We start from the raw sequence: 22,871 nt of genomic DNA, 5'->3' as shown, positions 1-22,871 counted from the left end.
CCTGACAACAGCTTTGAAACCCGTGTTAGAAAATAAACTCAATCATTCATGATAAAAAAGATCAATTTTATCGTGGTCTCAGCAATTTGTGAAGTCTTTTGGAGAGCTTCCTGGTCTTCTTGTAGCACCTGACCTTTACCTAGAGTTTGCTGTCACTTAATGATGTAATTGTTTGTAAAAATGTCATTATACCCAGAGAGGGGGCACGGGTGGACCAGTCGTCTAAGGCGCTGCTATTCGATGTGCAGAGTTGCATCCTTTGGGCATGCCAGAAACCTATGATTGTGGGTTCGAATCCTGGTTCGTCCCCATTAAGTTTCTAGGTTTGTCAGCACCATACCTGTGTGGGTTTCACCAAAGTGGTAAATGTCTGATGCCAGCATCACTTCAGACTTTCCTCCCACATCAAGCTGACACGCCATGATATAACTGGAATACTGTTGAAATCGGCATTAAACCCAACTCACTCACTCACTCATTATACCCGTAGAACAGTTTGGATCCTGAACACCACAGGTAACAAGAGCAATGCACCATTAACCTGTTTGTTGCTAGTGTTTGTGTACACAAGCGCTGTCAGTGTCCTGTTTGTTGCAAGTGTTTGTGTACACAAGCGCTGTCAGTGTCCTGTTTGTTGCAAGTGTTTGTGTACTCAAGCGCTGTCAGTGTCCTGTTTGTTGCAAGTGTTTGTGTACACAAGCGCTGTCAGTGTCTCACAGAGGGCTGCACCACCAACTAACATGTCTCTCTTCTTCCAAGCTCACCAGAAAAGGAACGTGAAAGGTATTTGTGGGGGACTGAGTGTGTGAGTGAATGATGTTAGGGATACCATAAGCTGCTGTCTTTCAGCTCCATCTCAGACGTGTGTGTCTAGATTAATCATAGCATTGGTTAGTAGTGAGGGTGTGACCACACGCCACACCAGCCAGCTCCATCTCGGATGTGTGTATAATTCAATCAAAGTTTAAGTTAATAGTGAGGGTACGACCACACACCACACCAGCCAGCTCCATCTCGGACATTTGTGTCCAGATCAATCATAGCGTTGGTTAGTACAGTGAGGGTACGACCACACACCACACCAGCCAGCTTTAGTACGGCTGTACATTGTGTCACTGCGTCACTCCCTACTCCTTGCTGTGGTGCTGTCCTCTAAGGTGCCACAATTTCTGTGCTGAGCTGTGTCCCTTGGGAACCCCTGAAACTTTTGATTAGGGATTCGAATTCCAGTTTGCCGTGATTATGTTTCTAGGTTTGTCAGCACCATGCCTGTGTTTGTGGGTTTCACCAAAGTGGTAAATGTCTGAGACCTGCATCCTTTCAGCTATATTAGGCAGACATGTGATATAACTGGAATACTGTTAAACAAGGCATTAAAACCTAACTCACTCACTCACTCACTCTCCTTGCTGTTGCAGATGGGACACAAAGAAGCACATCGCCAACATGCAGCGGTATGGCCACTGACTTCTCCACAACTTCCCGAACCTGTAGCCAATGTGACCTTGATTAGGAAACTCAACATCCACTTGTTGTTCATTATTTTAGCTCACCTGACTTAAAGTGAAGTGGTTAAACAACTCACTCACATTCATATTTATACATATTTATGTATATTTGTGTATATTTAAGAATTTATATTTCATCATTTATGATGTCTGTTTTATACCGTGATAGTGTAAAGCATCTAGAACTTTAGGGTTGGGCATATTCTCCCTGGTATTTGTCTGAGAAACATCATATTATTGCTCATGTAACTCATGATGTAATATCATTATATATAATGCAATGTTGACATGGAAATGCTAGCTACAAAAAGTGACCCTGATTCTCCACATGATGGTGTGTGCCCAGCACCATCAGTAATGACAGATAGTATAGCAAGTATAGCACTGATCTTATCATGAGTCATTTTATCATCAGGTAGTTAATGTCTTAAATGTATTTACATATTGATTCATGGTAAAATACAGATCTTGTGGGTGCACAGGTGGAGCTTCTGTGCAGCCAGATGAAATAGAACAGATGTTTTCCCATTGGTCCATTTACATGTGTTATGATGTGTGAATGGTGTTGGGTGATGGTGAATGTAGATCCCGTCTCGTGGAGCAATTGGATAAAGCTTCTATGCAAGTATCACGAATATATTTCCCGAGCTCATGTTGAAGACATGTTTGGGATAAAGATGTACACAATGTCCAATTTTACAGATTTTTGTACAAAACTACTTTGAGTTCTTTTGAATGAGTAAAATAAATTATTACAAAAAATGTTGTTTAGTTATTCAACCACACAAATCTTTGTTCCTTCGACAAAGAGCCAGCCCCAGCCCCAGCCCCAGCCCCAGCCCCAGCCCCGGTCCAAACTGAACATATCTCAACCTGATGCCAAACATTGTACAGACTTTAACAAGGTGAAAATAGGATTTTTCATTAAAGTATGTTCTTGAGCATATCTTTGTGTGTTTTTATCTCAAGGGATGAAAACCTCAAATTAACATATCATATCTCTGCGTCTTGGCACAATTAACCAAGCAAGAAACTGCTTAGTTTGAAAACAAATCAATCATTTCCTGTTGCCATCAACACCCCCACTGTGCTGTAGATGCATCTTCGTGCATTGCATTGGGTTCTCCTCAAAATCGAATTCCGAAATCCATTATTCACGAACAAAGGAACCCTAACTTGTCAGCATGTTGTGTAAATCTACTGCCACAAAGTGAGAGCTGGAGACCCTCAAGTTCAAACCTGAGTGAGCTGACCCAGGAATGGCCAAGAAGTAAAAAAAGAAATTGACGTCAGTTAAGCAGCAAGAATGTCATCTGTAAGAGTACTCCAGAGTCTGGTGATTCCTAGGTTGACAATAACCCTTTTTCCTCTTCATAATGTGATATAATGTGATTATGAAGCAGTCTGCCGAAATGAACGTTTTAAGACTTCTTCGCATCAGTACCTCGTGTCAGCTTCATTATTGTTGGGTGGTAGTGCCAGGAGTTCAGTTTACTTCTCTTTTGTCGTGTTTCCAGCAATGAATCACACATTTTTTAACATGACTCGATAAGCCTCAGTTTTTAATCTTTATCGACAAGTGTTGATATATACAAAACACACGAGGCTGAGATTCTATTTATCATCCACTCTCAAGAATCTCTTAATGCAGCAGCAACTTCTGAACAAGAAAAACAAACACCAATTTTATGACAGAATATTTTTACCAAAACAAAGTCTTTACAACTTTGGCTTTCTAACCAAGTCTTCAGCAAAAAATTAAATAGAACTAAACTGAAAATAATTATTATAACATTGATCACATGAGGCCCATGGTGTTCCTCCTGGCTCACTGCAGCGTTGTCAACATCGCCGACAACGTCCACAAGAAGCTTTGTGTAAAATGCATCGGTATGAGCAGCACAGCCTTACACACTGTCACTCTCTGCCTTGATAACAGGATTACAGGAAAACCTACCTCCTATACCTTGTAGCAGGCTAGTGTTAACTGAAAAGATTTTTTTCTTTTGACAAACTGATGGAGAAAATGAAAGGAATGGCTGACAAAGAAAGTATATATTTGGTTTGAACTCCTTTTATTTCTCCAAAGAAATCCGAAAAGTAATGAACATGATCAGGTACAAATACTTTGCGACATTTTCCGAGACACGATGGAGCCCTTTTATTGAGCAGCAATCAATATTCTGCAACATCTTTATGCCTTGTTTCCATCAGTATATTTTGGTAGATAAAATGGTTAAAATCTTTTCACTTTACTTTTTCAAAATCCAATTTAAACAATTTGAAAATAACAGTATGTAAGAGCTGACTACCGGACAAGCTGTATTCATATTAAAGCAGTTCTTTACACAGATTCTAACAAAATATAGGAGACATCTTCACAGGGCACAGATCTAGGGGGGAAATATACACATTTATTCACTTGTCATGCAAATATAAACCCAGAGAGCAGTATCACCAGAAGAGCATGTAATGCTTTCAATTTTAATCTGCTGTGGATGAATAAAAACTTAACATACATATTCGTTGGTAAAAACAAAGATTTGTTTTGATTTGATCACCAATACAAGTACATTTTGATTGTTTTACTTATGAAGTATTTTGCTTGTACAAAATCCATGCTAAACCTGACATAACTTGTATGACAGCTGAACACCATCATAACAACTAATTCTATGTAATAATTGAGTGATATTTTCTATGTAACTCCCTATCATTCACTGGTTGGCCTGGTGGTATTCATTCCCTGTGGAACACCACAGACACTGCAGTATGCTGGCTATAGGAGGACTGCTGTATACAGTCAGTCAACAACCCGTACTGGTTTGTATGGTGTATATTGTGTACCATGATGAAATATCTAGGAATGATGGTAGGGAGCATAACTTACAATGGTACATTCACAATGAATGGTTATATTCAATCTCCAACCTCAAAGATGTGTATACTGCAATATCTTGGTGGCTATGAACTTGTAGCTTATGATTACCACCTGGTGTCACATGATTACCTACTGGTGTCACATGATAAACCTACTGGTGTCACATGATTACCAACTTGTATCACATGATTACCAACTGGTGTCATATGATTACAAATGAAGGACATATTACCATCATGGTTCTCTGGTACTGATGAAGTGACAACTATTTGAAACCTTGAATCGTGATTTTCACACTTCTGCTTCGTTGCAGTGTAACACTAATTTCCAACTTTGACAATAAACAACTGTTTATGGCCGACCAGTACTTCCTACACTGACCACACAGCACCCCAGAAGCCATGTATCTACATGTACATGAAGACAGGACAAAGTTTTCTTGACCAGCCAAGTTTATTATCTGCATTAAAGACATAAGTGATGCCACACAGAATGTACTAACTTGTTATTTCAACCCTGATTGCTGGTCATATGGTTTCAACTTTAACTAAAATCTGTTAAAGTTTTTAATATTTTTATGAACTAGTATTTTTAGAATTCTGGCTATGAAAATTTCTATATTTAATTTAATTATCTTTGTCATTTGGCTACCATTTTTTTTTTGAGAAGGGGGGGCTGCCCTATGTTGATATTGGCAAAGAATATTTGTGCAACAAGCAATAGTATTGATCTGGAATAAACAATTTTCACAAGACCATACTTAACTGACTAAGTGCTTCTATCACATTTGGTAACAGGAGATATGCTTCTCAAAGTTCTGACATATATAAATATTTATTCATCCAGCCATCGTTTAGAACTTGAGTCACTTAAATATACAATTAAAGCTTATTCTAAACACCCCTATTTGGTCTGCCACATGGGTTATACATGCTTTCATAAGACTGAACAGACCATCCACGATCTCCACCCTGCAGGAACACCGCAAACATTGTTAGTAGGAAGCTTGGTATTTTGGCTAAAAATATCTTTGCATCACAAATCCGACACAACATCAACATGTCCACCTGGTCGACAGGTGTCACCGTGGACATATCCCCATCATGTATAATACATCGTTAAAACAAACAAATTTCATTTGTCTGTCGAATCACAAACAAGGAAGACTTCGTTAATATAATGATTCCCCTAATACAAGATGGTTGCTAGGCGATGAAGCAGAGGGACACTAACAGGAAGTTGATGGAATCATGTACTGAGGCAGGGATGAAAGGTAATAAATAATCTTCAATATTGCACTTTCGTTTCCTTTACATTGATAGACATCTCCATGAACACATACAAGGTACGCCACGCACACAAACTTAAGACCACAATAAATTAAACATTAGAAACTATTATAGAAACTGTGTGATGTTTAATAGAATTTCACCTCAGACATCAAAGATGGGTTTCATCTTACACAAGCACAGCCAGCCCTTACTCCCAGCTTGACTTCTCTGGTAGTGGCAGTACTGGTGAGTGACACACATGGGGAATCCAGGTAAGAAAATAGGTCCCCAGCAGCCCCTGCAGCCCCAATTGCATAGATCAATGTCAATCACTGGATTGTCTCATCCAGACATTTATTTACAGACCACTATCATATAGCAGGAATATTCCTGAGTGTGGCATTTAACAACAACAAACAAACCACTAGTGGATGAGTGTTATTGTCTCGCACAGTCAGCAATATTCAAAGCGTCACAGTAGCCTGGACCAGACAAACCAGTGACTGACAGTAACAGCAACAATCCTCATAATCAGGAGAGATGGCGCTAGGTCAGCCCAGTCCAACACTGTGACCACCCAAACCTCGTTAGTCAGCTCTTGTGGCGAGCTGAGGAGATCCCTGGAGTCCCCACGCTGCAAATACCGGTACCTGCGTGAGGCTGGCAGCCATTACAGATATCATCCATCTCAAAGTAATTTTTTTCATGAGTTAAACTGTAGCAGTTGTTTTTAATTCATTATGGTCTATATGTTATAAATTAATCTACCCAATCTGTTTCTCCTTCCCTGCAATAAATAAGTCCTATCTGAACAATGTCATAAAGACATACACCTGCAATAAATATTGAACGAACCTGAAGATTACAGCCTCAAGGTTGAGCAATGGACAACTTGTGTAACAATAAGCCTTGAACCGGCCTCATGCATTTTTCAGAAATCTGTGTCCAACATAGAGGCACCTTTCTACACAGATGCAGAACCATCGCAAAGCATCACACAATATAATTAATGATGAAACAGGCAGGTCAGACAAAGCATGTTATTTTTGGCATTGACAGTTTCACAAACAGATTTTCACCCATGTTGTTATCAAGGTGACTCAGTACAGCACTAGGATCATGCATCACCAGGGATTGGGACCCGTTTCAACAACTGATCTAACACTACGACGATCACAACAAGCCTATACTGTAACAGATTTATGACAGTCGTAGCTACGATCACTTTGTGAAAGGCGCCCAGGAGCACTGACATCACACGTGTCAGAAACCCTAAGTGTCTTCACATATGCCCCAAACAGAGCATATGTCCCATACAACCGGTTTTCATATTTTTTTTCATCACAGGGGACCGAGAGAATTGATCTGAAACAACCAATTCTTTTCAACATAAGTATTCATTTGATGTTCAACATTACTATTGATTTGATGTTCAATGTAACTATTCATTTGACATTCAACGTTACTATTCATTTGACATTCAACATTACTATTCATTTGATGTTCAACATAACTATTCATCTGACATTCAACATGATAGATGTAACAAACTGGCTAGTTCTCTGGTTACCGTATATCAAGCAGCACTAGCAGGCAACAAATCATCACATTTCTGGCACTAGAAGAAGCTGTACAAACCAATCACGAACCCATCCAACCAATCTCTGTGACACATTATGCGAAAGAGAGAAAATGCATGTTCGGCGAACAATCCTGACTTTCAGAAACACGATGTATGTGACATAGCGACTTGGTCCCGCTACGGCACAGAGTGGACAGGTGGACAGGTGCCCCTACAACAGCGTTCAGCATGGCAAGAGAGGACCCCACCATGTCATATTCTTGGAGGCCCTGGGACTGTAGAAAATATAACCATTTGTTCCAAATAAATATAAATTTAATATTGACAAAAAAATTTAAAAATATATATTTGAAGGCACGACAGATGTCCCGAAAAAAATGTACTGTGTAAAAAATAATTGTCTCCTTTCAGAAAAATAGTTGTATGAAATATTTCGTCTCCCCAAAAATATGAACCCCACCAAAATATGAAAAGATTGATCCTATACTAAAAATATCATTGGATCAAGACACTATTACTTGCACAACTGATTATGGACAGCTGACAGTGAAGAGGACCTATGTGGAAAATCAAAGTATTTTCTTAAGTGTGATGACAGCCCAAATTCAGGATTTATGACAATGATTTAATAGAGGTTAAGTATTTTTTTTATTAAAACCTCTCTTTGACCTCAGGTGTACATTGTCGCCCATGGCAGTCCGTGCTGACTGTGTTATCACCAGAAGATGCTTCGACAGTATTGCCATGTGCTCGACTGGATGCATGACGACATTTCTTGGCACTTGATTTGGATTGCTGGCCAAATAGGTTCGAATTTTGTTTGTTGTTTAATGCCGCACTCAGCAATATTCCAGCTGTATGACAGCAGCCTGTATGCATCATGCAAATATGGTTCCCATAGTCTTGTAATCATATAGAAACTACAAGTTGATGAACCACCAAGCTCTCCTAGTCACAGCATGAAAGGTGATGTGACTTCAGCATCTTCTACCCACACAAGGCTGGGGGAATCCAACTTCCTTGTGTTGCCAGGCAACACTGTTATAGATGCTCAAAGGGCTGGCCAATGTCATTAGGATTGTTACAAGCTTGTTTACCATGTGTGTCATTAAAGAGCCCAGGTCGCATATGTCAAATACAGTGTTCTTGTCAACTGAGACCACATCTCCAGCTAAATAAAATATATTTATCTAAATTATTCTTTATAAATAATTTCTTCCTAATATTGTTTCACTCACAAAACATATGACACATCACTTTTGGATACACAGGAGAGAGATTCTTAAGATATGAAAATGGATGAAACTGATGAAAGTTTGGGTTGAAATGAAAGACGTGGCTATTGGAAATCCACAAGCAAAATTTCCATCAACATAACCCTAGAACTGAAGAGCAAGCACAACCACCTGAAATTAAAAAAACAAAAGTAACATCACATTCACTCTGGAGACAGCGTAGCTCATCTTAACATGTACGCTGAAATATGCAAAGTTTCCGGGAAACAAAGTTTTGAGACAGTCTGCAAACACAATTGTTGATAGAAAGCCATGTCTATACCCTCCATGAAGCCAACTCAGCCTCCTGAGGTTAACCACACACTTTGTCCATACAGGGAATCCCGCGGCATCACAATCAACAATGCTGTCCAAAATGCACTCTCAGCTGCAGAGTGATCTCCCTTTATCACCTGAGAGTGATCTCCCTTTATCACCTGATACATCAACCTCTCTCTACACCCATTTGTTCAATGGCGATCACACGATATAAGAAAATAAATATATATATTTGCACTAAAACTATGTCAATGACAACTATAAGTCTGTGATGTGATATTTGGTACCCGGCTTCGGTGGGCCTTGTGTCAGTTTGTTCGGGGCAGCATAGGGAGGAGGGCCACCATATTGGTAATCGAAATTATGGCCTCCATTTTGAATCTCCTCCCCTCCCCGATTTCTGTCCGAGTTTATAATGGGTATGGACCCGGTGTTAATAGCAACTGCTGCATAGCTAGATGGCGCCACTGTGATGATCCCTGAACCTCCATGTCGATCCGACTTTTTCTGAATGTTGAATGTGAGTGGGTCTATGTAAAACTGTTCATCAGGGTACTGGATGTTGAGTCTCGCGATGTGACAGCCTCGGCAGAACAGGTGCTCCTCAAGTGGATAACATCGCTTGTCTGGTTCGTCTGTGAGTTGGATACCACAGTCCTGAAACACATAATACAAGTTACAAATCGGGACACCAATTATTGATAAAACCTGACAATTCAAATTCAAATAAAATAATTCAGATAAAAAGGTTAAGTGTAAAAAATAGATAAAATTATATTACAGTATCTTCTTTCGCCATGAATAGCTGCAAGATTGCTGATGCGGCGTTAAACAATAATCACTCTCCACTACATCATCTTCTATTAATTTAATAAAGATAATGTATTAAATTATTTTTAAAAAGAGAAAAATAATACTTCAAAAGAAGCAAATATGTTTCAATTTTTTTTTTAAAATTTGTATGTTACGTAATATAGAATCTACTTGAACAGCTACTCCCATCACATAACATGGCTATGCCGGTTCCATGAGTTCTACTGCTAACTACCCAGATAGGAGGTCTGATACTGTTAAGTCTAGATCAGCAGTACAGACAGATGGCAGCACAGGCAAGTTAATCACACCACAGGAACGTTATTTTCACAGATTAGTGTTCATATACCAGGCATTCGATCAGATGCAGGCTTGTGTGTGTTACTCTTACAACAGGTCATGTCCACAACTCTCGTGCCCCCGATGTTGCACAAACCAGAGGGCATTGTGTTTAGGAGGGAATTGAACTTCAGCATTCAACTGATTTCATGTTTAGTTAATGTAAAATACTGGCTTTCTAACAAAAGTCTGTCTCAACATTGGTGTTATTGACGAGTCAGTGAGTTTGTTTTGACGATGCTTAGAACAGTATTTCAGTTACATCATAGTGTGTCTGTTTGGTGTGGATCGAAAACTAAAAGATGTATTGAGGAAATGTCAATTGCAAACTTAATTATTCATCCAGTTTAGTATGTTACTTGATTACAAGCTGTGTCAAAGAAAGTTTTGCCAGTCGAAATCAGATCTAATCCTAGCTTATGAGACTACAGTCCTTTTAAGAAAATGTCAATGTTTAAAAGTGTTCAGTGTTAATCAGCTAGTAGCACAACACATACAATACATACATGGTCCTCCCTAGGCATGACAGACTCATGACGTGTGTGATATGGGCGTCATGCCCTAGTGACATGCTGAGTAAATGCGTGATGTCATGCATATAGGAACAATATTGGCTTCAACCCTAACAATGTGGCAACCAGTAGCCAGTGTGCTAGTAAAGTGATACTGTGTATATACCAACAGTCTACTAGAATGTAGCCTGGGGTAGAAGAGGTTCAGTAAATACTTTTATCACATACATATTCATTATAGTGGATATCCGTCTTTGGTTGCACAATCATTCCGTATTGAATAGTTAGAAACAATTAGTGAACAGCTAAGTGTTTCATTGATAAGTAAATGTAGTTGAAATGGATTCAAATACAATGTACAGTAAATATATATTTAAGTATCACTGATACAATGATATGCATATGTTGATACTTAACAAGGAATACACATCATATTCCATGAAAATTATTCAATATGTTCTACACGATGTACTCAGGAATACACAGGAATATTCAATATGTTCTACACCATGTACTCAGGAATACACAGGAATATTCAATATGTTCTACACCATGTACTTAGGAATATTCAATATGTTCTACACCAAGTACTCAGGAATACACAGGAATATTCAATATGTTATACACCAAGTACTCAGGAATACACAGGAATATTCAATATGTTCTACACCAAGTACTCAGGAATACACAGGAATATTCAATATGTTCTACACCAAGTACTCAGGAATACACAGGAATATTCAATATGTTATACACCATGTACTCAGGAATACACAGGATTATTCAATATGTTCTACACCAAGTACTCAGGAATACACAGGAATATTCAATATGTTCTACACCATGTACTCAGGAATACACAGGATTATTCAATATGTTCTACACCATGTACTCAGGAATACACAGGAATATTCAATATGTTCTACACCATGTACTCAGGAATACACAGGATTATTCAATATGTTCTACACCAAGTACTCAGGAATACACAGGAATATTCAATATGTTATACACCATGTACTCAGGAATACACAGGATTATTCAATATGTTCTACACCAAGTACTCAGGAATACACAGGAATATTCAATATGTTATACACCATGTACTCAGGAATACACAGGATTATTCAATATGTTCTACACCAAGTACTCAGGAATACACAGGAATATTCAATATGTTCTACACCATGTACTCAGGAATACACAGGATTATTCAATATGTTCTACACCAAGTACTCAGGAATACACAGGAATATTCAATATGTTCTACACCATGTACTCAGGAATACACAGGATTATTCAATATGTTCTACACCATGTACTCAGGAATACACAGGAATATTCAATATGTTCTACACCATGTACTCAGGAATACACAGGATTATTCAATATGTTCTACACCAAGTACTCAGGAATACACAGGAATATTCAATATGTTATACACCATGTACTCAGGAATACACAGGATTATTCAATATGTTCTACACCAAGTACTCAGGAATACACAGGAATATTCAATATGTTATACACCATGTACTCAGGAATACACAGGATTATTCAATATGTTCTACACCAAGTACTCAGGAATACACAGGAATATTCAATATGTTCTACACCATGTACTCAGGAATACACAGGATTATTCAATATGTTCTACACCATGTACTCAGGAATACACAGGAATATTCAATATGTTCTACACCATGTACTCAGGAATACACAGGATTATTCAATATGTTCTACACCAAGTACTCAGGAATACACAGGAATATTCAATATGTTATACACCATGTACTCAGGAATACACAGGATTATTCAATATGTTCTACACCAAGTACTCAGGAATACACAGGAATATTCAATATGTTATACACCATGTACTCAGGAATACACAGGAATATTCAATATGTTCTACACCATGTACTCATGACCTGCATGCAATGTCTATAGGTTATAAAATCTTTACATTAATATATTGGTTGTGCTTCCAAACAGAGTTGTCTCCCTTGAACTGTCATAAATGTGTCAACTATTTGCAGGAAAACTTCTGACTTCCCCATAGCCGTGCTGTGAAAGTGACTATCTGAACACATGCATATTCTCAGAAGACATAATTCATATTACAAGTATTCCCAAACAAAAGTAATGAAATTATTAAAATTTCTTTGAAAAGTAGATAAGTTAGATGATAATGATAATAGATAGGTCGGGTAGGAATTAGGAGGGGTCAATTAGCCTAAACATCTAATAGCTATAGGCAATGGGACTGTATCTACAGTCAGGCTTATATCGGAGACTTTATTATATATATATGCTGTAAGGTTGGTGCAATGCTATCTTTCTTGGATAAAACAGAAGAGATATATCTGGAAATTGACAAAGACGTAAAACAGCAACAAATTCTTTCTTTTTTAGAATGGAAAATATTAAGATAAAAACCAGTTACCCAAAGTAAACAGGTAATAATAAAAACTGTTGGATAAGGGGAGGGAGAGAGGGTGTTGTGTATTTCTAGAATATACTCTCTGTCTATCAGGTGTCACAAGATGATTAAAGCAAGCACCTCAGACATATTGAACAAACGAAAAAAATACTTAAAATGTAACCATTGAAAAATAAACAAAATCCTTGCTTTTCAAAAAAACCTAAAACATGCTACTGAGTTGGTGGGAAACTACGACCAGGAGAATACCTTACGTCCCTGGCTTCCCATCTATCTGTGAAAGCAGGAAGCAGAATAAACATGTACACACGTACGACGGACTTAATAAGCAGCAATATGCCACTATATGTACTTAAAAAAACATTGTAAACAACAAAACATAATCTGATACAGCAAATATCAAAACAGAGAATGAATGAGAAAATGATTGAGGCAAGCATGAATGATGGGCTATGTAAGCTAGCATGCACTAAGAAGTTCCTGTTCATGAGTATTGCCATCTTTACATGGACGTCCAACTTGATTAGATGAACCAGTGATAAATGTATGGTCCAATCAGAATGCAGCATATTTTTAAATCAATTTTTTATCATGAAATCTGAAATACTAGGTCCAGTGTAGGATGTCCCACTGACGGCAATGTGATCACATAATTTTGTCAAATGTTGAAGAAATGCAAAGAGAGAAATGAAAATTGTCTAAGTTACTCTAAAACTAAAATAAAACTAGTGAGTTCATTTTAAGAAGCTCCTAAGTGTTCAGTCAGCTATGGATCATCGTACTAAGTGAGTGTCTCAATATTTCCATCCTGTCACAGCCGCTAAATCTTGGAAGGAAAACCACAGGTCATGCATTTTTCATCTTAGGTTATTCAGGTACTTAAAACCAGGATCAGAAGTTTCAGTCTGTTCTTCTGTACCCACCAACACAATCTTTACTGATAGATATTTTTTTTATTTTTATGGAAATAAGTACAATCTGGGTGCAAAGTCCAAGTCTTAAAACTACTGTGAATGGGAAGAATGCAAGCAGGTTCAATTTCAGAACAGGTTGGAATGAAAAATGCAAGAAAAGGAAGTATGCACAAATTAGCAATCAAATTTCTACAAAACCAACTTGCACAAACTGCAACTACATCAAGGATAACACCCTTTCAACTGTATCAACTCTTAGGAAGCTGCGCACTACAGTTGTTTTCAATGGTTAATTTCTACTCAGCATCCAACACGTGTTATGTTCAATGCAATAAGACCAATGCCAGGACACCAGGACCAGGAGCTATCCAAGCTAGGAAAAGGGGGAAAGTCTACGTGAACTGATATTAACCCTTATTTTGCTTTATATTTGAGCATACAGCTCAGCCGATTTTCTTTTGCCCTGAAAGAGAAGCAGATGTGTGAAGGCAAACAACACGAATATATGCTCCCTCACCATCGTATATATGCTCCCTCACCATCGTATATATGCTCCCTCACCATCGTTTATATGCTCCCTCACCATCGTTTATATGCTCCCTCACCATCGTTTATATGCTCCCTCACCATCGTATATATGCTCCCTCACCATCGTTAAAACCTAACAGCCATTCATTCTTTCTCTGTAGCAGAACAGGATTCATATGCAATACAGAGTTGTCTCCCCTTGACTACTACACTCATATATACCCGGAGCATGATGAGTCTTTAGTTTTTTTTATTTAAAAATATTGTACAAAATACTTTATATTGTACAAATGCAGAGATGAAAAGTTTGATGTCAATGAATATCAAAGCGTCACATACAAGAAAGTTTGCAAAACATTTGACAGCAAATTATACATATGCTTTAAGTGACTTCAGTTTGAGTGGTTTTCTTAAGACTTTTGTCCTAAACATACATTTGAACGACAAAACAGACTCACTGATTACTTAAACTTATGGAATTACCTGTGCATCATAAATCAATAAATAATATTTAGCAAAACATTTTGTCCCCTAGTGAGCAGCTTCTCAGGTCAACCGGAAGCCCGATGCACTGACCAATTAAAAAACACTCCTTCTAATTCTAGGTTCCCAAAACATATAATTCTTGAAGCAAGGCCAAGAACTTAACTTGCCATAAGCTTCTTCAGAATGACTGAATCTCTGTTGTGTAAACTCTAGCCCGATCCAAGACTGCCATTAGAGGTTCACCGGTGCGGCATTAGTGCATTCTCCTGACCTCACACAACATCAACACATCTCCACATGAAGTGTTACATCGACAAGTCGTGGTCTAGCTAGTCCTACGATGCAAGCTATCCGCCTCCATGCCTGGTGCTACCATGGTTGATCAACATATCCGCTCTCTTACCCACATCCACTCTTCCTCTATAGCTATGCATCGACATACAGACACTGATACAATACTCAGGTTAGTGCACGACTGATGCTTGAGATGTCTCTACTCATCAGACGTCTTGCCAGTCATATCACCAAGGAGCCCTAAGATCTATTGTACTTGCACAACTTATGGATAGTTAACAGTGAAGAAGACTTTGGTTGAAAATCTGAAGATTTTATTGTGTGATGATAACCGAAAGACAGGATTCCAGGCAATGATGAAATAATAGTTTTGTAATATAGGATCATAAGAACCATTCAAAGGAGTGATAACAGATCTTCAGAATTAGCATGATGTCAATTAAATTACTTGAACTGGATGTAAACTGTTTGTTTTATTCAATGTGTCATTTGTACTCAAAGAACACAAGGTTCCGTGGGTGCTAAGTTTTTCTTTCAAAGTCTAACCATCTCCTGTCTAAGTAATGTGTGACACAGATTCTGACAGAGACATCTCAGTGTTTTGGGGGGTTAGTCTGCAAGTTGACATGATGATGGATGTCGCTATGACGATGCGTTAGGATTGAAAAGGGAGATAACTCTTACCTCACAATGATAACAGTCGACATGGAAGTCCTTGTCCATAGAGACGACCCGCACAGTCTCCTCTGTACCCTGTTACAACATAACAGCAAATAAATCATATATACAACACAACAGCAAATACGTCATATATACAACACAGTTCTCAGGAGAGAGCTTTTGGCAATATTCCAGCAATAACGCGTCAGAGGACACCAGAAAAGGACTTCACACATTGTACCTATGTGGGGAATTGAACCCCAATTCAACTAATTAGTAGCAGTTGTAGAAAATACTAACACCTTTTGTAGGCCCCTTGAATAGTCTGTCCCACAGTCCCTGGAACAATTTATGTTCCCTTCTGCCCAGCCCTTACTGTGAGTGAGAATGGTTTTACACCACTTTTAGCAATGAGCTTTGTTTAGGGACCAGAAATGGGCTTCACACATTGTACCCATGATTGTGGGAAATCGAACCCGGGTCTTCGGTATGTTGAACGTTTCAACCACTAGGCTACACGACTGACCCGACCTTACTGTAATCCCTAAATGAAGCAAGTCTAGATTTTCCACAGGTTCAAGGGCTCCTTTTCAATTTAAATGTAGTTGCTTGTTTCTCTTAAAACTAGATATTTTCAGAGATGAAACATTAACCTAGACCCTTGAACAGATTTGTGAAATGTCTGCACAACTGAAAAGTTTCCCTCAATACAGTTGATAAATCCACACTGTTTCATGTTGGTACAATGACAATATGACCATGTTCCCACTGATGGGTTCCCAGGTATGTGAGGTTAGTTCCTCCGTCAGTGTCTACTAGTCAACTCACATCAACTGGGGTGATGGCGTGTCCACACGCTGCACACTTGGGAGCATACACTCTGAAACAATGGACGAGAATCATAAACACGTTGTTTAAAACAACACAAAGAACACTTCAAGTCCTCCTGTACAAAAACATTTAACTAGAAAAAGTTGATAGTTCAAAATATAATAAGCAAAAGTAAGTTAAATGCATTTGAAAAATTGTATTTGTCAAATTTGTTCTGAAAACATTGAAAATTGTTAGGATTATCCCATAAATATAGTGTAAACAGGGTAATAGAACAACAATATTTAAAAGAAAGGAGAAAAAAATACATAATCTTTGTCGAGTGGTTTTTAAAGCATTTAGTTTTGAAAAGATTGAAACAACACAATACATGAGGTAGAACAACCAGGAATGGTGCGGTGCTGACAAACCTGTGATAATCTGCCACACAGTAGATCTTGTTATCAACGTCGATCGTGAAGGGAACGCCATCCAGACACTCGTTGCAAATACAACATCGAAAACAACCTGGGTGATATGACTTCCCCATGGCTTGCAAGATCTGAAAGGAAAACAGAAAACTTAGAAATAGGACAGCGTGCCAACTATCGGTCAGATTAAAACAAGTGAGTGAACAGTGAATCTAAAAGTCTTAAAGGCCTGTGGCCACCAATACCCCCTTGAACATGAGACACGGAATCTCAAAAATAGTTCAAAACAAACAGGAAAGAATGTGCTAAATCTCATGCACAAAAGTATGGATAAAAGTCAATCAGTGGCACCGGAGTTAATTCATTTAAGGCATTCTGGAAGCATTCTCGAACATCGTGTTAAAGATTACTGCAATCACATAGCGACATGCGTGTGTGTGTGGCTGCTTGTACAAGTCTACTAAGATCTAATGACACCGTTTAACATGGATACCCCACTCAGACACAGTATACTGTTTCTACACCAACCAGTCCTTGTTTTACCCCTTTAAAGCCAAACATCAGGCAGGGTAACAATAAGTACCATTTTGTAATGTCTTTTGGTATGATGCAGCAGTGGATCCAATTAAAGACCTCTGCTCTCTGGGCAGGTGCTCTATCAATTAGACCACAGAGACTATCGTTTCAAAGCAGTGTAGTACTAAGTCCCAGCAGTTAATTTCATTTGATTGTTGTTTAACACAACACTCCGCAATATTCTAGCTATATGACGGCAGTCTGTAAGCTTAGTCACCTCCTATGAAAAGCATGGGTTGCTGAAGAACCATTCAGGGTATCTCCACAGTCATCCAATGGTTAATAGTCACCTCTTGCTACTTACAGACCCAGCTATGAGACCCTGCCATCAGACCCAGCTACCAGACCTCACCCTCAGACCCCGATATCAGACCCAGCTATCAGACTCTGCTATAAGACCCAGATATCAGACCCCACTCTCAGACCCAGCTATCAATCCCTGCCATCACACCCAGCCATCAGATCCAGCGACCAGACCTCACCCTCAGACCCAGCCTCTTGAACACTACTCACCATTTCCATAATGAGATGGCCACAAACCACGCACTTCTCCGCAGTTTGCTGAAACCCTGAATACTGAAAGGAAACAAAACGGTTAGCAACAGCAATATTTCAATGAAGTACTTTACAAAACTCAGGGACTTATCTAAGATTCCAAACTAAGTGCCAATGGCATGCAAATAAGATAAAATTAAGTCTTTGAAAGGCATTTAGAAGTGATACACATATGGAAGAGAATTTATGGATGTCAACTTCTTTATTATGAGGAAAAGGGGGCACGGGTGGCCCAGTCGTCAAAGGCGCCACGATTCGCTGTGCAGAGTTGCGTCCCTTGGGCACGCCAGAAACCTATGATTGTGGGTTCGAATCCCGGTTCGCCCCAATTATGTTTCTAGGTTTGTCAGCACCATACCCGTGCTCGTGGGTTTCATCGAAGTGGTAAACGTCGTTGACCTGCATCACTTCGGGCTTTCCTCCCACATTAAGCTGACACGCCGCGATATAACTGTAATACTGTTAAAAGCGGCGTTAAACCCAACTCACTCACTCACTATTATGAGGAAAACGTTTCAAAGTACATACTTACTCCTTCATCAGGTGAATTCACCGGATGAAAGATGATGAAGACTGATGAAGGAGTTAGTATATACTCCGAAACGTTTTCCTCATAATAAACAAGCTGACATTCATATCTTCTCTTCCTTCAGATAACATTGTTATGTTGTTCTTATTTTCCTAAATTCAAAAGTACTATATCACTGAAATTATATATGTTTTTAACTTCAGTAAAATACAAGCTGCCTTACAAAGTAACATCAGTTACAAACATAACAGCATGAATTGGGAAATGTTAAAATTTTAATTCGGGAATTTATACCGACATTTCCTGCAGACTTTGGGCCTTATATCGGCCTCTGAGCAGGTCTAGGTAACTCCCTGTAACTAACATAATGAAACCCTAGCAACACAAATCCATAAGTGAGGTATTAAATGTGTAAACGGTGTTGGTTCTGAGTCTACATGTTCTGTGCTCTCAACCCCTTCCCATTGATCTCCTCATCCCTCTATGGCTGAAGTCATGCCGAGGTGACATGAATTATAACTCACCCTACATATTACATACAAAACACCAATCAGGACCATGATGACACGATATACATTTTATTTCAAACAACATATAAAAACCCACAATTGTAATCAATTACTACCTTTCAATCATTGATAAAAGCTCTCGATTTCACCCCACACTTCCATTTGAAGATGGAATTGACACCGGGCCTCAAATCTCTTGACAAGACTCAACTATTACAGACCCTTGAGAGCACTCATAAATAACCGTACACACCAGTCATAGAGTACAAATAACCGTATACATCAGTCATAGAGTACAAATAACTTCCAACACCTAAATCACAACCAGTCAAATTGAGCTGGCACTTGGCAGTCAGAATGATAATAGACTCTCCAACCCAGGCCATGAAGGAGACAGTTTCATGGTCATGTCAAATGATGCATTGGCAGAATGCCGGAGGGAATCCTGGGATAACCATGTCATAGTTGATCACTTAAGTTCATGCTACAGCTGTAACACTGATTTAAGTTCATGCTACAGCTGTAACACTGATTTAAGTTCATGCTACAGCTGTAACACTGATTTATGATGTTACAGCTGTAACACTGATTTAAATTCATGGTACAGCTGTAACACTGATTTAAGTTAATGCTACAGGTGTGACACTGATTTGGGTGTCAATGGCTCACATAAAATATATTTTCCCCCACAAACAGATAATATATTGCATGGACATTAATCCAGTACTCACTAAACCTTCAGTGTACTCGGGCATTAGAAGTGTCACTACATCAATCCATGAGTGTCATATCAAGTTGTGTGAAATGGAGAATCTCACCCAAATGTCTTTTGATATCAATAATAGATGTATTTCATATCAAAAGACACAAGGGTGAGATTCTATTTATCATCCAACGTCATTCTGCAGTTTGTAGACAGTAACAAGCAGTGTCATAAGTGTAAAGAGTACTGCTTACAGCTTCAGTAGCAGAGCCATTAGTGATGTCATTTAATTGTGACCAATGACGTCACAATGGTATGCAAAGCACTGTGATGCAATTTCATTGCAGTGATATCTACAATGTACATATTGCTTGATTTCACCCAAGTGATATTGCCTGTGAGAGCCAGGTTTGGATGATAATGAGTTTAGTTTAATGCCGCCCTTTGAACATGATTATGAGATGTATCCGTGTGTCAGCTTTCTGTTACTCAGATTGAAGATGTTTGCGCCGTCGATGAACCCTGAGTGCAGGGTATGGTGCTCATAAACCAAGTTTCAAACAATGAGGGCAAATCTGGGATTCAACCCAATGACCAGTGTTTGCCAAGCTCAAGGCCAGTTCTTGTTTAACCTCCGTAATGCCGAGCGCCACTAACGTCTTTTGATGTGACACGGACGGGGACGTTCTGTCACTAGACCATGGAGGCGGTCCGCCTCTGAATAAGAACAGTCTAACAGTACATGATGTGAAACTGCCATTATCAGGTGACAGAACATGTTCCTGGTAACTATCTCCCCAACACAGCCAGTGATGCTGACTTGGGGCTGATAGTAACGGATGAGTAGGAAGAGCATCTCTGGCTGTGAGGAGCTGCAAAAAGGTTTATTCAATAGAAACCACCTGTCTTCTATCAGCAACCCAACACTGCCAATGCCACCATTCAGAAACAACCCAACACAGCCAATGCCACCATTCAGAAACAACACAACACTAGCAAGTCGCCATTCAGAAACAACCCAACACTGCCAATGCCACCATTCAGAAACAACACAACACAACCAATGCCGCCATTCAGAAACAACCCAACACTGCTAATGCTGCCATTCAGAAACAACACAATACTGCCAATGCCGCCATTCAGAAACAACACAACACAGCCAATGCCACCATTCAGAAACAACACAACACTGGCAAGTCGCCATTCAGAAACAACAAAACACAGCCAATGCCACCATTCAGAAACAACACAACACTGGCAAGTCGCCATTCAGAAACAACACAACACTGCCAATGCCACCATTCAGAAACAACACAACACTGGCAAGTCGCCATTCAGAAACAACACAACACTGCCAATGCCACCATTCAGAAACAACCCAACACAACCAATGCACCATTCAGAAACAACACAATACTGCCAATGCTGCCATTCAGAAACAACACAACACAGCCAATGCCACCATTCAGAAACAACACAACACTGGCAAGTCGCCATTCAGAAACAACCCAACACTGCCAATGCCACCATTCAGAAACAACCCAACACAACCAATGCACCATTCAGAAACAACACAATACTGCCAATGCTGCCATTCAGAAACAACACAATATTGCCAATGCTGCCATTCAGAAACAACCCAACACTGCCAATGATGCCATTCAGAAACAACCCAACACTGCCAATACTGCCATTCAGAAACAACCCAACACTGCCAATGCTGCCATTCAGAAACAACACAACACTGCCAATGCTGCCATTCAGAAACAACCCAACACTGCCAATACTGCCATTCAGAAACAACCCAACACTGCCAATGCTGCCATTCAGAAACAACCCAACACTGCCAATGCTGCCATTCAGAAACAACCCAACACTGCCATTCAGAAACAACCCAACACTGCCAATACTGCCATTCAGAAACAACCCAACACTGCCAATACTGCCATTCAGAAACAACACAACACTGCCAATACTGCCATTCAGAAACAACCCAACACTGCCAATACTGCCATTCAGAAACAACCCAACACTGCCAATACTGGCATTCAGAAACAACCCAACACTGCCAATGCTGCCATTCAGAAACAACCCAACACTGCCAATACTGCCATTCAGAAACAACCCAACACTGCCAATGCTGCCATTCAGAAACAACCCAACACTGCCAATGCTGCCATTCAGAAACAACCCAACACTGCCATTCAGAAACAACCCAACACTGCCAATACTGCCATTCAGAAACAACACAACACTGCCAATGCTGCCATTCGGGTAACACAATCAAATTCGGCATTAGAAGACTTGATTAACAACATCATAGTTTCTGCAAGAAAATTGACCTAAAACTTTCCCAAAATCCAAACAACAAAGTATTCACATAGTTGCGATAAGGTCCTTGTTGCTGCTAAATTTCAATCACAAACAATATCAGATTGTCACAAAATCATACTTGCTTCAATAAAAAGGATATCATTCTATCAATTATTGGTCATTACATCTGTAAGATCTGGGGCTGAGATTACCCTGACGTAGTGAGCGAATGAGTGAGATAGGTTTAACATCACTTACTAACTGTATTTCAGGTATGTAAGAAAACTGTGTATATGATGTGACTAAGGCTTAATAAAGTAAAAGAATTGGTTCTCAGGCAATGGGTTTTTGAAAATAAAGTGTGGGCAGGCGGTGTCTTTTTCTTTTTCTTTTTGTTGTTCAAACTAGTATGTAACCAAATAAACAGTTGTGTACAATCAACTTGGGAAAAGGCCTCCCAACATAAATGTATTCCTTGATGAGTAAAATAGTGAAATACAATGTTTGATTACTGTTGGATTTAGAATATTTAAGGAATTTATATTTATTTTTTTTAAATGGTAATAAAAACTAAATGTGCTGTGGACTTTGTGATGAAGGGGGCAGTGTCTGAGAACCAAGATATTTTTTTTTGCCAAATAATATTATTTTATCATATGCA

General features: G+C 39.1%; 2 protein-coding genes across 6 annotated transcripts in view; one reads left to right on the top strand and one right to left on the bottom strand.

Annotated features, from left to right (window-relative positions):
* Positions 1-2,177, top strand: part of LOC139452853 (MORN repeat-containing protein 1-like) — a 28,346-nt gene extending 26,169 nt beyond the window's left edge. The window contains exon 14 of the mRNA XM_071234494.1: positions 1,419-2,177. Within this exon, the coding sequence (XP_071090595.1) occupies positions 1,419-1,467 (49 nt within the window). The 3' untranslated portion in view covers positions 1,468-2,177. The remainder of the gene's footprint in view (positions 1-1,418) is intronic.
* Positions 2,178-3,164: 987 nt separating this feature from the next.
* LOC139454566 (Wilms tumor protein 1-interacting protein homolog) overlaps positions 3,165-22,871 on the bottom strand; it is a 71,051-nt gene continuing 51,344 nt past the window's right edge. Inside the window, exons 4-9 of one of the 5 annotated variants that reach the window (XR_011652460.1) lie at positions 18,115-18,177; positions 17,026-17,156; positions 16,613-16,664; positions 15,809-15,877; positions 4,834-9,452; positions 3,165-4,665 (exon numbers count right to left, since the gene is read on the bottom strand). Coding sequence is in view for 4 of the 5 variants with exons in the window: in XM_071236359.1 (XP_071092460.1) it covers positions 9,054-9,452; positions 15,809-15,877; positions 16,613-16,664; positions 17,026-17,156; positions 18,115-18,177 (714 nt within the window). In the remaining variant the exon portion in view is untranslated. Of the gene's footprint in view, positions 9,453-13,151; positions 13,177-14,228; positions 14,280-15,808; positions 15,878-16,612; positions 16,665-17,025; positions 17,157-18,114; positions 18,178-22,871 lie in introns of those variants that run through there. The other 4 variants (XM_071236360.1, XM_071236362.1, XM_071236361.1 and 1 more) reach the window with 4 other exon arrangements.

This window comes from Haliotis cracherodii, unplaced genomic scaffold (genome assembly GCF_022045235.1).
Source record: "Haliotis cracherodii isolate W230 unplaced genomic scaffold, xgHalCrac1.p SCAF_10, whole genome shotgun sequence".
Classification (NCBI taxonomy): domain Eukaryota; kingdom Metazoa; phylum Mollusca; class Gastropoda; order Lepetellida; family Haliotidae; genus Haliotis; species Haliotis cracherodii.
This window is presented reverse-complemented; position numbering and strand designations above follow the sequence as displayed.